General features: G+C 38.0%; 1 protein-coding gene across 7 annotated transcripts in view; it reads left to right on the top strand.

Annotated features, from left to right (window-relative positions):
- Positions 1 to 17,916, top strand: part of LOC126457331 (zinc finger CCCH domain-containing protein 13-like) — a 243,890-nt gene that overhangs the window by 172,612 nt on the left and 53,362 nt on the right. For all 7 annotated transcript variants that reach the window (XM_050093536.1, XM_050093537.1, XM_050093535.1 and 4 more), the window contains exon 12: positions 7,438 to 7,749. In XM_050093536.1, the coding sequence (XP_049949493.1) occupies positions 7,438 to 7,749 (312 nt within the window). The remainder of the gene's footprint in view (positions 1 to 7,437; positions 7,750 to 17,916) is intronic.

The raw sequence follows: 17,916 nt of genomic DNA, 5'->3' as shown, positions 1-17,916 counted from the left end.
AGAAGTTTCAGTTTGTAATATGCACCATGATGTAGTAGTTGTACAGGGGGCAGCCCTGTCAGAAAATGTAGACAAATCATTGGCCCCATATTGTGGCATTAAATTAGTTTGTGCCTGCAGATATACATCCCAACAAACAGATGTCCAGAGCAAGCTGCAGTCATGCCTTCTCATGCAGTTAGTGTCAGGGACTTCAATTAAGTGCAAGCACGAATTGACGTTTGCCACTTCACAAATGGTGCTATGTTGAGCACGTGTAATGTGAGCTAAATACTTGGAGAGCTGCTCTATGCACTATTGTTGTTTTGGTCTTCAGTCTGAAGACTGGTTTGGTGCTGCTACCCATTCTGGTCCATCACAAGCAAGCCAGCATTCAAGCATTGTTCTTCCTCTACAATTTTTACCTGTCACACTTCCTTCCATTACCAAACAATTTCTTGATGCCTCAGGATGTGCTCTATCATTGGATACCTTCTTTTAGTCAATTCGTGCCATAAATTTTTTTCCCAATTTGATGGAGTATCTCCTTCTTAGTTATTTGACATAGCATTCTAATCTTCATCATCTCCATCATTATTCTGAAGCATAACATTTCAAGAGATTGTAATCTGTTCTTGTCTGAATAGTTTGCTGTTCATGTTTCACTTCCAAATAAGGATACACTCCAGATAAATATCTTCAGGAAAGGCTTCCTAATATTTAATTATATGTATGATGTTAACAAGGTTTTCTTTATCTTGCCGTTGCTAGCCTGCATTTCATGTGCTCTGTGCTTTGGCTGTCATCGATTATTTTGCTGCCCAGGTAAAGGAACTCGTAGATTACTTTTGGTGTATCATTTCATAATATAATTCCATCAGCATCACCTTGTTTAAGCTGACTATATTCCATTACCCTTTTTTTAATTTTGTTGATGTTCATTTTATCTCTTTCGAGACACTATTCATTCCATTCAACTGCTCTTTCAAGTCCTTTGCCATACCTGGCAAATTTTCAATGTCATTGGCAAACCTTAAAGGTTCCATTTCATCTCCTTGAACTTTAGTACCCTATTCCAAATTTCTCCTCAGTTTCCTTCACAGCTGGCTCATTGTACACGTTGAATAATGTTTGGGACAGGCTTACAACAAAGTATCACTCCCTTTTTAACTACAGCTTCTCTTTCATGTCCTTTGACTCTTATAACTTTTCTCTGGTTCTTGTTCAGTTTGTAAGTAGTCTTTCGCTCCCTGTATTTTATCCCTGCTATTTTCAGTATTTCAAAAAGTGTAGACCAGTCTGAATTGTCAGAAGTGTTCTCTAAATCTAAAAGTGCTGTAACTGTGGATTTACCTTCCATCAGCCTATCTTCTAGGATAAATCATAGGGTCAGTATTGCCTTATGTGTTACTACTTTCTTCTGGAAAAGAAACTGATTTTTCGTAAGTTCAATTTTACAAGTTTTTCCAGTGTTCCGTAAATCATTTGTGTCAATATTTTGCAACCATCAAACAATGGAAAATTCAGGATAGAATGTATTTTGCCACCGTACTTTATTAAACTGGTGGTTCGGTAGTATTGACAGCTGTCAACATGTTCATTCATTGGAATTATTATATTCTTAATGAATTCTGAGGGTATTTAATCAGTCTTATATATATCTTGCACTCCACATGGAATAACTTTGTTATGGCGGACTCTCCGAAAGATCTCAGTAATTCTGAGGGAATATCATCTACTCTGGGGCTTCTATTAGGCCTTTTAATGTTCTGTCAAACTCTTCTATCAAGATTGTATCTCCCATCTCATCTTCACCTGCCTTGTCTTCTCTTTCTATAATATTGTCCTCAAGTTTGTTTCCCTTATAAAAACCTGCTTGATATATGTCGGGTTTTTTTTTTTTTTTTTTTTTTTTTTTTTTTTTTTTTTTTTTTTTTTTTTTTTTTTTTTTTTTTTTTTTTTTAAAAAAACGTCTTGTGGGTTCCGTGGAGTCACCATCTGAATCCCAGAACTGCTTACGATTAACCATGTACAACCTCGTCTCCAAAATGAAGGATTTCAGTTATGGACTGTTAACATATACTACTTTCATTTTCCCACATTAGAGATCTAAAGAGTTCTTCAGGGCTACTGATAACAGTTCCGATGATGTGGAATCTCCTTGCCTGACTCTTCTTTCATTTCTGAATGCTGCTTTAACCTGATGAATTCCATCCAGGTGTGGTGTTGATGTATATATTTTTGTAGTGTAGCAACGTAGATAGATTCAGTGCCATGTTTTTCAAAGGCTTATGAGTGCAGATTTTATTGAGACTGAATCAGATTTCACAAACTAATTAATCTCAGTGAAAATGGTAATTCCTGCTCATTGATGAGTTCTGTAATTTCTTTCATAGCTTGCAAGTGGTCGATTGTGTTGTATACACTTCCAAAGCCTACTTATTCATTTGATTGGTTAAAAGCAAATAATCCTTTATGCAATTGGTGGTAATTTTAGTGCAATTTTTTGTTGTTGCTTGCCCTTTTTCTTGTGAAGTAGCACAGTTACAATATTGTTCCAGTTTTAGGGTCTTGTCTTCTGCCACAGGCATTCCATAAATCATCTTGGGCCATTCTGTGCCAAGTGGTCTAATATCGAGAAATGTTCCCACATGACCATCATGGATTTTGATGAAATTTTGTATGAACATTCACACATGTTCTCAATGAACACTGGTAAAGCTTCAGTTTCAGAAATTCAATACTTGCAGAGATATAGTCACTTGTTTGAAACCATAGCACAGCTTCCAATAGTGCAGGCTTGAATTTTCAGAAACTTTGAGACGAGATATCTCTGTAAGTATTTGCATGAAAGAAACAAAACTTGCCCATCTTATACAACTTTTAGAACTCTTTAAAGTAAAATATTAAGAAAATGATTTCTGAGCAATTTTCATATAGATAATTTGAAGCAAAGTTGGGCGAAAAAATAGCTGTTTTAAAAAAATGTGAACTTTAGTTTTTTTATATCTCCAAAAGTAATTTTGGGATGTACATGAAACTTTGCACACCATAACTCACCAACACAAGGTCTTAGAATATAAAATTCCATTCTCCTATTGCTTTCCATTATTTCACAAATCTAGGGTAAATTTGACGATTTTTCAAAAAGTGCTAAAAACGGGTATTTTTAGTCAAATTTTTCAAAAAAGTGTTTTCTCCAAACTCTTCTAAACTACGGTAATTAGAAAGAGCATATTCTAAACTATCTAGAAAAGTGGATTTGGTTTTGCAATGCAAGCATATAAGGTCCTAAAAAGTAGCATCATCAAAGAGGCGCACTGGAAGTTTGAACACATTTTTCTGGCACTCAAATTATACCTGAAACCTTTTATTATGCCTAATAAATGTTTATTAGTGCCTTGAATAATTGAAATAAAAAGATCTAGTAAATAGGCAATGAGACTGTCAGAAAAACTTGAAAACTATGAGAAGTAGCCCTTCTACTTTTATTGTAAGTGTTCATCTGCATAAAACTCTTCTCATTTGGGGAAAAAAAAAAAAAAAAGGGGGGGGGGGGGGGAGAGAGAGAGAGAGAGAGAGAGAGAGAGAGAGAGAGAGAGAGAGAGATCATAAAGAATTCAATGAATATAACTTCATATTTTTTGTACTTCTCAAAATTGTAAATATTTACAAGTGGAAAATGAAGACCTAATTTTTGGATTCAATTGTATAAAGCATTTTTCCAAAAATAAATCAGTTTGCTTGAATCATGCATCAAGTGATGTAAATTTTCCAATCAATATTGCAGAGATTTTAATACCTAGGTGTTGTAACCTGTGAATTTTTGTCTTAAAGTTATTAGGGAAACGTGTGAAATTGGTTGGTTAAACATCTAAGAGTTTTAATTTTGTATTTAATCACACTTAAATGTAGCCTACTACCTTGGTAAATACGTAACCACTAGTTTCACAGAGAAAATTCACAAGATTCACTGTTTATAGAAAATATAATGGCAACAATTACTTTAACAATCAGATTGTTTCATTATTGTGAGCCTTGTTTGAACAATCAGTATTTCAGTGGTGTGTTTGCAGCACAGTGAGTGGGTTCTCTTGACTGAGTGTGGATTGTTAAGTGATTCGTAAGACCATCAAAGTTTGTAATCTCATTTACTAAAAATTGTTTTGATTGTGTCTTTTATAGCATACATCTCTTATTAGATTTTTTCATTGGTATTATACATTGTGTATAATTTCATTCAGTAGCAATTTGTCTGAAATTTGAGCAGATTATAATTTGCACTTAGAGGCCAAATACATTATTTAGTTACTGATTAAAGATGGATGCAGAAGGGAACAGCATACCCTCCTGCTCAATTGGGCAAGGAGATAGTGGAACAAAGTGTCATGTCTTTTTCTTTGTCAAAAAAGCTGCTTCAAATGGTTTGCGGATTTTAGTGGTGAGGAAAAAGAGTTGTTGGTCCGACGTTCTGAAGCAAAGCTGGACAATACATCTCAAGTTTGCCTACACCATGAAGCCCTGTTATTGACACAATATGAGAGGTTACAAAAAAAATGCTTCAATCCCTTTGGGAAGGTGAATCATAATGGTAAGGCACGAATTCGCACTCTTGATACTGAAACAGCTAATAAGGCTTCTGATATGTTGAAGAAGCAGCTTGTTAATAACATAAAGCCAGGTCCGGCTTGCAGGACTACCTTAAATAAACACTTGGACGAAGCTTTATCGGCCTCATCATCACATTCTGATGAGGACTTTACACCAAAAGAAGAATTAAATAGTAGCTTATTGTCTATCATATCAAAAATTGAAATAGGTTTGAGGAAACAATCTAAGGAACCCAAGAGTGCCTTCTAATTTTACACAGAGCACTTAAATAATTTTACTATCAGGCTTGGGAACCTGTGTAAAGAAACCCTTATAAGGCTTGGGATCCTGTGGTAAAGAAACCCACCCGTGGCTGTTGTTGCTAAGCTATTGGGCGTGGCCCCTATGGCAATGGGAATGCTAGTTTTCTCAGGTGAAATGAAACTAGCAGTGGTTGAGCCACCATGGACCATAGCAACTCATTTATACACTTCTTTTCCATCAGTAAGCTGGTGTTGTTCATTAAACAGGCAACTAATAATTAGATGATTATGCAAATAAATTATATGATTTACATTCATTCTTAATAATAAGAGTGTGTGTGTGTGTGTGTGTGTGTGTGTGTGTGTGTGTGTGATAAGAGAGAGAGATAGAGATAGATAGATAGAGAGAGAGAGAGAGAGGGGGGGGGGGGGGCGGGGTGGGGGGGGGGTGAGGTGACAATTAAGAAATAACATTGTTTCTATTTTTATTCTTTTGCTATTCGAACTTAAGCTGGGTCCTATTCATCAGGACTTCTTATTTCACTTATCCCAGACATTAATAAACATGTATAAGGCAAAATAAAAGATTTCAGGTATAATTTGAGTGCCAGAAAAATGTGTTCGAACTTACAGTGCGCCTCTTTGATGATGCTACTTTTTAGGGCCTTATATGCTTGCATTGCAAAACCAAATCCACTTTTCTAGATAGTTTAGAATATGCTCTTTCTAATTACCATAGTTTAGAAGAGTTAGGAGAAAACACTTTTTTGAAAAATTTGACTAAAAATACCCGTTTTTAGCACTTTTTGAAAAATCGTCAAATTTACCCTAGATTTGTGAAATAATGGAAAGCAATAGGAGAATGAAATTTTATATTCTAAGACCTCGTGTTGGTGAGTTATGGTGTGCAAAGTTTCATGTACATCCCACAAGTACTTTTGGAGATATAAAAAACTAAAGTTCACATTTTTTTTAAACAGCTATTTTTTCGCCCAACTTTGCTTCAAATTATCTATATGAAAATTGCTCAGAAATCCTTTTCTTAATATTTTACTTTAAAGAGCTTTAGAAGTTGTATAAGATGGCCAAGTTTTGTTTCTTTCATGCAAATACTTACGGAGATATCTCATCTCAAAGTTGCTGAAAATTCAAGGACGCACTATAGAAAGCTGTGCAATGGTCTTAAACAAGTGATTGTATCTCCGAAAGTATTGAATTTCTGTAACTGAAACTTTACCAGTGTTCATTGAGAACATGTGTGAATGTACATACAAAATTTCATCAAAATCCATGAGGGTCATGTGGGAGCCTCTAGACCACTTGGCATGGAATGACCCTCTTGCTAGTTCTGCTTGTATTTCTTTTTTCCAGCTGTAATTGTTTCTATTGAAACACGATCACCACATTTCTTCAGACTTCAATTTATATAATACATCTCAGCTGGCATTACTTCAGTGTGTCATTATTTTTTGTCTAACTGTCTGTGTTTGTGGATTATCTCTTGACCTGTACAAAAATTTAAAGAGGTCTTTGAAAACTCTTACAGTTATCTCTCTTATTAACTGCTGTGCCAACTGCCCCATAACATTTTTTGCTTTGGCTCCTTGTTAGATCGGTTAAATCTAAAACAGTCAATGTGCTTATGGAGTTATATTTTGAAATTCTTAAACATTTGGCCTTTATAAAATTATAATTTATTATAATGAGTAGTCATCACCTTTAGTATACTTGACAGGCATCACTTCTTACGTTGTTGGGTCATGTCATATACCAAATTCACCTTTAAATTGTTGGTGGTTTCAGAAGTCTTTTTGTTGTTTGTGTTTTTAAATAGCTTCAATAGTTTGTTGGAATTAACTCTGAGTTTAGTCTTATTACATATGTGGTTGGTGATGACACCTAAATTTTTATCTTATGCAGTTTCTTTTTGAGCTCCGAATTCAGCATGTTTATTGGGGTGAGGTATGTAGAGGACTTGTCTCTGTTAGTGTCGTACAGGTTTTCTCCTCATACTGGTAGTTGATTTCTGCCCCTCTTTTCCTGATACTTCCAACTGCTAGGCATTCTTCCCATTTACACATTTTACCAATTTAAAGGGAACAGTTTTGTGACAAAGAAATTCAGTTATTGGATTAATTAAATTATTTGTGTTTTTATGATTAGACAGTGTCACTGTAATCAACTTCGAGCAGATCCTTAAAGCAGCTTCTATATCGTCTTTATTTAGACAGTGGGGAGTAGCTCACCCACTGTCTGTTATAAACTCTTCATTGATTCCGATTTTGATGGTTTCCTTTATTATGCCATCTCTGTGCAGGCCTTCAGTATGCAGAAGATCAAATATACGATCTTTGTTCAAGTTGTGTTCGGAAATTGTCATTTTATTTTTCTGGAAGGTTGGACATCACCTGCAGTCACATTACTATGTTGAAAAATTTAAATTTTGTTTCTGTGATGCTGGTGGCATTAGCCTTTTCAAATTCCTCATACTGATACTTTCTGTTTTGCCATTATAGTTCCTTTTAAACTATGTCAGTAAATAATTGATCCCATGGATTATAGACCATAACAGCTATTGCAGTGAGTGGAAATGTTTCCTTTACAGGCGTGTGCCCCCTGCTGATTGGGAAGCTTCTGTTCGAGGAGACTGGGCTGAGAAGGAAGTGGGGCTCATGGCGCCTCTGGAGGATGAGTGGGGTTTCCCAGTGGCTGGTACTGCTGACTGGCCACCACCACCATTAGCCCCTCCTGGGCCATCCACTTTAGCTGATCGTCGTGGCGGTTGGGGGGCAGCTGCTGCAGACCCTTGGGCTGAGCCTCTTGTTCCTACACCTCTCGGTCGACCGCCACCTACTCGTCTTCTGCCACATGAACCTCTTGGCCTCTTAGAGCTTGACCCAGGGCTAAGGGATGACAGGTAGGATCAAGTTTTCATCAAATTGCCTTGAACATGAACTTTTGAGTTCTCAACTGAAGAATTATGGCATGAATCCATGATCTTAAATTAATCTGTACACATAGCTTGATTTTCCAGGAATTGCCTACAATTAAAATAAGAAATTGTGATTGTTGTAACCTAACTACACTCAGCTTTCTAGAACATAAATTTGTTCATTGGTAAGTGTGAGAGAGAAATGTGAATCAGGTCACCTTAAGAAATCATAACTTTTAAGGATGTTTCAGATGAGAAGATTGAGATCCTATTTGGAGATAAATGTGTGAAAAGGAATTGTGTCAAACCCACCAAAGTAAACTGAAATATGACGCTGCATTTGTTGATAAAGTTGTGGAAGCAATTACCTCTCACTGATAGAGTTGTAATTCTGTTTTAATGGAATAGGAAGGCGAAATGTAACAGAAACAGTAATCAGTTAACATTACGGTGTTGGTTTTTTTGCCGTCTATATTGTGTATTACCTAGAAAGTAATGAATTTACAATGATGCCTTTTTCGAGGAGACAACTTTCTTAGGGAAATTTAATTAGTCGGAACACTATCATTTTTGATTTATTCATTTGTGACTTTCATTTTCTGAAGTTACCTTTCATGGATTGAAACTGATACCCAGAATTTATTTCTGATTCTAATACTTCTTGCGCAAATGCGATAAGAATGTCTAGATGTTTATTTATATATTATTTTGTCTTGTTTGGTGGCAAAAGAAATGATCTTCAAGTTCTTTAATATTATTTTAATCACAATGGAGTTTCACATTTATAAATCATTGTTATGTACCCTCACATGCTACTGTGACTGCACTATATGACAGTAATGCTGAGAAACATTAACACAGAATACTTTATTGTGGGTTCTGTTAGCTTGAAAACTAGGGCATCGAAAGATGATATGAACATTGTGAGAGTATGCGAACTTTGTTTACAAAATGTAGTGGGAATTCTCCACCATCGATAACAGTGCCATAAAAGATAAAAAGCTAGCCTCAGGTTAGACCTGTATGAGAGCAATAATTGTCATTTCCATGTATACAGACTCACACAATGAGCAGTTAGGTATGATCTATATATCTTTTAGGAAAATCTCCACAGCACTTCTCAGTAGTTCTGTACGTACCATATCCAACCCCTCCCTTGGTATGATTCACAGATCCTGAAGGCTGTGAAGTGTTGCATCCTTTGTGGATGATTCCTCCCAAGGGGCATCCTGCACATCCATATTCATGTCCTTACTTCTTAATATTGTAGCACTGCCCGTGTGGGCAGAGAGGTTTGCGTGTTCATGTGAAGCTAAGGTCTCTACTGGCAGGATCTCCCAAACCAAACAGATCTCAGTGGGTGAACCAGACAAAGTGTGTACCACAATGCCCCATCTCTTTCCACATCCATTCCCATAATCCTTTTCCTCAACATCTTAAGGCATAATGGAGAAGTGGATGGAAGAGGAACATCTCATGCCTGAGATTCCCAAGGTCATGTAGGCAGAAGAGGTCAAGCAATACAAACTGGCTGAAAAGGCACTGCTCTAATGTCCTTGATCTCACGCCAGTTCATTGCAGTTCTGGTGTTTGGAATTGCATGATTCATATCCATGTGCCTTGATAAATGAGTCCAGAATCGTAGTGAGTGGGTTACTTCCTCACAATTTAAGATCCACATTAAACAAAGAGATGCCAATGACAATGTCTACCATTTTCCTTAAAGTCCAGTGGCGATGGGATAAGAGTGGTGGTAGCAGGCTTGAGTGAGGCTGGAAGCTACTAGTCTGGACATGCACACTGGCAGCAGGTGTTGATGGTCTCCTTCCTGAGAACTCATGTGACTACTCAGGGATCTGGTTGTGCATCTGTGACTGGGCAGGCCTATTTAGGATAACTGCTGCCCACACTGCGGGGAGGGGGGGAAGCCCTAGAAAAGGTGGGCTGAACATCGGTAGTCACACTTGTACCTGGCTGGGAATCTGCACCCAAAAGGTCACTCCTAATTTGCGGATGAAAACCTAGAAAGAACTATACAACTATGGCTATTAGAATGTGAAATGTCAGGTCTTTTCTAAACTTAAAAGGTAATATACCGGAAAGAACAACAGTTCTCCTCACCCATGTGCTAGCTGGGTTAAATATAGATGTTGCTGTGTTAAGTGAAACTAGACTTTTGGGTGAAGGGCACATCAGTGAGGCTAGCTCAGGGTATACCATCTTTTGGAAAGAAAGGGTGCAGTAACACGTGCATCCGTTGTGTATAAAAAAAAAAAAAAAAAACCTCAATTAACCTCTATTGCTGTCAGTGAAATAATTATGACTCTTCAGATTCCCTTTCCTGGAGATAGTTTTGTCACCCTTGTCCCTGCCTATGTTCCCACTTTAGCCAGTGAGTAGCATACCAAAAAAAAAATGAGTTTTATTGTCAACTGAGCAATGTTTTTGTCATGATACCAACTGAAGACGAAATCTTGTTACTAGGCGACTTCAGTGCTAGAGTTGGAAAGAGAGAATTGTTTTTGGGGAAACATTATGGGTAATCAAAGTGTTGGAAAATGCAATGCAAGTTGGCTGCTACTTACATGTCCCTGTACTGAGCATGAGCTTTTTACCACCAATATGCACTTGCACTTACATAATCATTATAAGACCACGTGGATGCATCCACGTTCTAAACACTGGCATCTCATTGACTATCTCGTCTCTCAGCAGCATGATGAGAAACACGTACTGATCACAAAAACAGCTCAAAATATCAAAGATTGCTGGACTGATCACAGACTGCAGATTAGCCACCTGAGGATCCGTGTCCATCATAAACCATGGTCCTACTTCTCAAATCCTTCCAGGATAAAATTTGATATCGGCAGTCTGCAGAACAAAACTGTTCCCTCTCTCCTGCAAGGCATAGTTTTGGATCGACTTAGAAATGCCCCAGTTAACACAACAGGTATGGAACAGGAATGGTCCACTTTTAAATAAATAAATTAATTAATTAAAGAAAAAAACCACCAGCAAGAAGACTGCAGTGGCAAAGAAAAAAGATGACTGGTTTGATGACAACAATGAAGTGATTAAGAACCTTGTAAGTGTCAACTGGGATGTTTACCTATCTCATACTAAAGGTGCATCCTCCATGGAAAAGAAAGCTCAGTTTCAAGAGCTCAAGCAGAAACATCAAACTGGAATAAAAACAATCAAGAATGACTGGTGGCAATGAAAAGCCAAAGATTTCCAAAGTCTGTCAGATACCAGGGACCTGCAAAGTTTTTACACTGCAATAAAAAAATATATATATAGGCTCCTATTCATTCCTCATCAGGAACCTTGAAAGCCACCAGCAGAATGACCATCCTGACTGAGTCAGGACATCTTGAATCGCTGGGAAGAGCATTTCAACTCACTCTTAAACCATGGTTTTATTACTGTTGGCAACTTTCTCGAACATGTCCCACAACATCCAACACAACCTAGTATGGCAGTCCCACCAACATTTCATGAATTCAGAAAGGCTCTAGATTGCATGAAACCAAGAAAGGCACCCTTTGAGATCATTCAAGGTAGTGGCTTGCCTCTAAAAACCAGACTCTTCTCCCTGTTTCTTCTAATGTGGGAAACCTGTAATGTGCCATCTGACATGAAGAACTCTGCCATTATCACCTGTTAAGGCAACGAAAGCATTTGTGGTAACTACCATGACATATACATGCTCTTCGTGGCCGGTAAATTTTTTGCTAAAATTCTGTTGAATAGCCTCCAGATTCTTTCTGAGACTGTACTTTCTGAATCTAAGTGCAGATTTCACCCCTCCGGAGGAACCAATGATATTATCTTCTGTGCATGACAACTGTAGGAGAAGTGCAGGGAACAACATAAGCCTTTACTGTTTATTTTCTGTGACTTAGAAAAGGTCTGTTATATTGTGTGCTCAGAGAAGCAATGTGTTAGGTTTTAAAATGTTTTGGCTACTGTGAGCACTCTGATAAACAGATTCAAGCTTTCCATGATGACATGTCTGGACAAGTGCTATACCAGAATGAAACATCTGTCAAATTCCCTATTATCAGTGTGCTCAAACAAGGATGCATTCTCACACCAATGTTGTTTGCTCGGTTTCTGGCAGCCATACTTTATGAGACATCGTCTGGAAACAAGACAGGAGTAGAACTCAAATAGAGATTTGACAGATGGCTATTTAATCACTCCAGACTGCTCTCTAATAGATTCACAAGTCTCACTCAGGTAGCTGAAATACAGAATGCTGATGACAGTGCTTCTCCAGCTCATACACCTGCAGAGCTGCAACTGTGTGTAAGTTGTTTCAGTAGTGCATATAAACAATTTGGCCTGACCGTCAACATCCAAAAAACAAAGGTGCTAGCAGAGCCAGCTCATGGAACTACATTTCTGGATCTCATTATCTCTATTTCCAGCACAACTTTGGAACAAGTAGATCTTTTCCTCTATCTGTGAAGTGTATTATCAACTAATTGCTTGCTGGAAAAGGACGTGGAGAACAGGATGCAAGCTGCACATGTTGCTTTTGGACATCTTGTACATTTGGTCTTCCTGAATAAGTATCTGACATTATGCATCAAACTGATAATATATCGAGCAGTTCTTGTTCTGCCCTACTCTATGGTTGCAAAATGTAGATACTATATCACTGTGATTGTAAGAAACTAGACTGCTGCAACCAACAGAAGCTTAGATACATTTGAACAACAAATGGGATGACTTCGTATCAAACGCTACAGTTCTTGAGAAGGCCAAAATGGGAAGTATAGAAGCCACTGTTATTAGTCACCAAGTCACATGGATTGGGCATGTCCAGCAGATGAGAAACAACAGACTTCCTTGACAAATTTTATATAGCGAAGTGAGCACAGTTGGAAGGCCCCATGGTGCTCCTCTGAAGTGCTGTAAAGACCAGTTCAAGAAGAACCTAAAGAGTCTAAACATTGACCCAAGTAATTGGTGCATCACAGCAGAAGATCGTAAACATTGGCACACAACTACTTCAGCTGCTGTCTTACATTTTGAGCAGGAACATAGGAGGCAGGAAAATGAAAAACATTAGAGATGCAAACTTCACCAGGCCCAGCACCCTCCACCCTCTATTATGTGTAATGTATGTGGGGGAAATGCAGGAGAAAAATGGAAACTCAGATATGAGTATCAGCCGACAATACCGGAGGGCTATGTAGGGACAAATGCTGTTGTTAATGAAAATTAAGTTGGGGGCTAGTTAGTTAATTATATGTTCCATAGATCACTTACAGCATTTCTACTGAAATGATGAACAAACAAATTTACAAGTTATGTATATATATAATTTGTATGTGCGTATGTTGGCATGCTAGACAATTACAGTTTACTGAATGTCACAGCTGCTTAAATGTAATGAAAATGAATGTGATAATCATTGTCACTATTTATGTAAGAAATGAATCACAAATTTACCAATATAGTAAATTTAATAGTCTGCTGCCCTACACTTGCTACTAGTGTTTAATTAAATATTTGTGTGGAGGATAGGAATTGCCCAGGAGAAGCGAATCTGGATTACATTTTAAATTGCTTTGCAAACTGTCAGACTTTTGTGTTGATATATATGGTGATTGGTGAAAAATCACATATTTTTTTGCACTACAATGCTGAAAAGTCGACCTTAACAGACACTGAGTTGGGACAGACATTTATATATAATCGAAGTTGTAGCAAAGAATGCAGCAGCATTCTAGCTTTAAGCAAGACACCAACCCACTGCTGTTTTATTTACCAAGTCCTTCCATAGAATCTAGTTATCAGAAATTGAAGTAATATGCAGTTTATCTGACAATAATGTCGTGTTCCATTGTTGATAGCCTGAAACATTTGAAATACCACTACAGTATGGCACACTGATGGGTGGGAATTAGTAAAGGCTCCACATGGGCTTCTGAATTGGGATACTGCTCTGTGCATGTTCTCCTGCTTAGTTACAATACTGTTTGTCGAAATTACACCAAGAAAAAATCACATTTTACTGTGTCAGATCAGACAAATTTTGAATGCTCTCATAAGGAAACCCAGTGATACTTATAGATCGTTGCTCCAGGCATTTTATCTTGTGTAACACTGTATAATGAACTCTAGGAAATGTTGTTCATTTTTCAAAGAAAACTTTTATTGTACACTATCAACATCAAAGTCCAAATCAGTTCATTCTCTTACAACAGATATGATATTTTCTGTGGGTGTAACATTGTATATACTGATGAACATATTGAAGTGAGAGATATATTTTGTTCAGCATCAAAGCTATTGTACACAAAAGAATATATTTGCAGACAATAGCATTATGTCCTAGAGATAGAGCAGTGATCAGTCCGAACAGTCATTTGAGCCACATGGTGTCTCACTAGATCTGTCCCTATTGAATATGGAACGTACAGTTTAATGTGAAATCTGAAACTGCATATTTCCATATATACAAATTGTATAGTTAAAAGAAAAGATTTAAAAGTGGAGGTTAAGTTAAGATGCTTATCTGCACAACCATCAAGCCAAACATGGGCTCCAATTGCAATTCCACCTTACAGCAGACAGTAGTATATCTTTGTGAATGCCAATCATTCGATCCTATAAACTTCTAATCATATGTGAGTGAAGAATTGCATCAAACCCGTCTTATAACTGAAGACCACAACCACAACAAAACAGCAACATGTGTATATCCTTTACTCAGCAGGACAGAGTGATTACCTAACCCCTTGAGGGAACCAACTTGGTCATGTGATGATGTACAGTCACATCCCAATTCAACGTAGTGCATGTTGCTAGCTCCCACTGTGAGTGTAAAAGGTGGATGTAGAAAATACCTTTGCAGGAGGCTGTGCTAACTTGCTGGTAACATCATTAACCTTACTGACTGTGAGAACGAGAAAAGTATGATATTTCCAGAAGGGAAGGCGACAGAAAGTGTAAGCAAATTTTAACAAGCAAAAGTTAAGTAGGTCAGTGGAGGGGGAGACATGATGCTGAGTGGAAGAGGAATTCAAGTATCAGTTCAAAGCAGACTCAGTAAAATGCATACAATAAATAGTTCATTACTGATAAAGGTAAATATGTTATGATACAACAATTTCTTTGATTTTGCCAGCAGTACAAGCTTCCCCCCATGAACCATGGACCTTGTCGTTGGTGGGGAGGCTTGCGTGCCTCAACGATACAGATAGCCGTACCGTAGGTGCAACCACAACGGAGGGGTATCTGTTGAGAGGCCATACGAACATGTGGTTCCTGAAGAGGGGCAGCAGCCTTTTCAGTAGTTGCAGGGGCAACAGTCTGGATGATTGACTGATCTGGCCTTGTAACACTAACCAAAACGGCCATGCTGTGCTGGTACTGTGAACGGCTGAAAGCAAGGGGAAACTACAGCCGTAATTTTTCTCGAGGGCATGCAGCTTTACTGTATGGTTAAATGATGATGGCGTCCTCTTGGGTAAAATATTCCGAAGGTAAAACAGTCCCCCATTCGGATCTCCGGGCGGGGACTACTCAAGAGGACGTCGTTATCAGGAGAAAGGAAACTGGCGTTCTACGGATCGGAGCGTGGAATGTCAGACCCCTTAATCGGGCAGGTAGGTTAGAAAATTTAAAAAGGGAAATGTTTAGGTTAAAGTTAGATATAGTGGGAATTAGTGAAGTTCGGTGGCAGGAGGAACAAGACTTCTGGTCAGGTGAATACAGGGTTATAAATACAAAATCAAATAGGGGTAATGCAGGAGTAAGTTTAATAATTAATAAAAAAATAGGAGTGCGGGTAAGCTACTACAAACAGCATTGTGAACGTATTATAGGGGCCAAGATAGACACGAAGCCCGCGCCTACTACAGTAGTACAAGTTTATATGCCAACTAGCTCTGCAGATGACGAAGAAATTGAAGAAATGTATGATGAGATAAAAGAAATTATTCAGGTAGTGAAGGGAGACGAAAATTTAATAGTCATGGGTGACTGGAATTCGAGAGTAGGAAAGGGGAGAGAAGGAAACATAGTAGGTGAATATGGATTGGGGGTAAGAAATGAAAGAGGAAGCCGCCTGGTAGAGTTTTGCACAGAGCATAACTTAATCGTAGCTAACACTTGGTTCAAGAATCATAAAAGAAGGTTGTATACATGGAAGAATCCTGGAGATACTGAAAGGTATCAGATAGATTATATAATGGTAAGACAGAGATTTAGGAACCAGGTTTTAAATTGTAAGACATTTCCAGGGACAGATGTGGACTCTGACCACAATCTTTTGGTTATGAACTGTAGATTACAACTGAATAAATTGCGAAAAGGTGGGAATTTAAGGAGATGGGACCTGGATAAACTGACCAAACCAGAGGTTGTACAGAGTTTCAGGGAGAGCATAAGGGAGCAATTGACAGGAATGGGGGAAAGAAATACAGTAGAAGAAGATTGGGTAGTCCTGAGGGATGAAGTGGTGAAGGCAGCAGAGGATCAAATAGGTAAAAAGACGAGGGCTAGTAGAAATCCTTGGGTAACAGAAGAAATCTGAATTTAATTGATGAAAGGAGAAAATATAAAAATGCAGTAAATGAAGCAGGCAAAAAGGAATACAAACGTCTCAAAAATGATGAGATCAACAGGAAGTGCAAAATGGCTAAGCAGGCATGACTAGAGGACAAATGTAAGCGTGTAGAGGCTTATCTCACTAGGGGTAAGATAGATACTGCCTACAGGAAAATTAAAGAGACCTTTGGAGAAAAGAGAGCCACTTGTATGAATATCAAGAGCTCAGATGGAAACCCAGTTCTAAGCAAAGAAGGGAAAGTAGAAAGGTGGAAGGAGTATATAGAGGGTCTATACAAGGGTGATGTACTTGAGGACAATATTATGGAAATGGAAGAGGATGTATATGAAGATGTAATGGGAGATACGATACTGCGTGAAGAGTTTGACAGAGCACTGAAAGACCTGAGTCGAAACAAGGCCCCGGGAGCAGACAAAATTCCATTAGAACTACTGACGGCCTTGGGAGAGCCAGTCCTGACAAAACTCTACCATCTGGTGAGTAAGATGTATGAGACAGGCGAAATACCCTCAGACTTCAAGAAGAATATAATAATTCCAATCCCAAAGAAAGCAGGTGTTGACAGATGTGAACATTACCGAACTATCAGTTTAATAAGTTAGAGCTGCAAAATACTAACGCGAATTCTTTACAGACGAATGGAAAAACTGGTAGAAGCCGACCTCGGGGGAGATCAGTTTGGATTCCGTAGAAATGTTGGAACACGTGAGGCAATACTGACCTTACGACTTATCTTAGAAGCTAAATTAAGGAAGGGCAAACCTACATTTCTAGCATTTGTAGACTTAGAGAAAGCTTTTGACAATGTTGACTGGAATACTCTCTTCCAAATTCTAAAGGTGGCAGGGGTAAAATACAGGGAGCAAAAGGCTATTTACAATTTGTACAGAAACCAGATGGCAGTTATAAGAGTTGAGGGGCACAAAAGGGAAGCAGTGGTTGGGAAGGGAGTGAGACAGGGTTGTAGCCTCTCCCCGATGTTATTCAATCTGTGTATTGAGCAAGCAGTAAAGGAAACAAAAGAAAAATTTGGAGTAGGTATTAAAATCAATGGAGAAGAAATAAAAACTTTGAGGTTTACCGATGTCATTGTAATTCTGTCAGAGACAGCAAAGGGCTTGGAAGAGCAGTTGAACGGAATGGATAGTATCTTGAAAGGAGGATATAAGATGAACGTCAACAAAAGCAAAACGGGGGTAATGGAATGTAGTCGAATTAAATCGGGTGATGCTGAGGGAATTAGATTAGGAAATGAGACACTTAAAGTAGTAAAAGAGTTTTGCTATTTGGGGAGCAAAATAACTGATGATGGTCAAAGTAGAGAGGATATAAAATGTAGACTGGCAATGGCAAGGAAAGCGTTTCTGAAGAAGAGAAATTTGTTAACATCGAGTATAGATTTAAGTGTCAGGAAGTTGTTTCTGAAAGTTTTTGTAGTGAGTGTAGCCATCTATGGAAGTGAAACATGGACGATTAATAGTTTAGACAAGAAGAGAATAGAAACTTTCAAAATGTGGTGCTACAGAAGAATGCTGCAGATTAGATGGGTAGATCACATA

Source organism: Schistocerca serialis, chromosome 2 (assembly GCF_023864345.2).
Source record: "Schistocerca serialis cubense isolate TAMUIC-IGC-003099 chromosome 2, iqSchSeri2.2, whole genome shotgun sequence".
NCBI classification, from domain to species: domain Eukaryota; kingdom Metazoa; phylum Arthropoda; class Insecta; order Orthoptera; family Acrididae; genus Schistocerca; species Schistocerca serialis.
The sequence above is the reverse complement of the archived record's forward strand: the minus strand, read 5'-3'. Positions and strand labels throughout refer to the sequence as shown.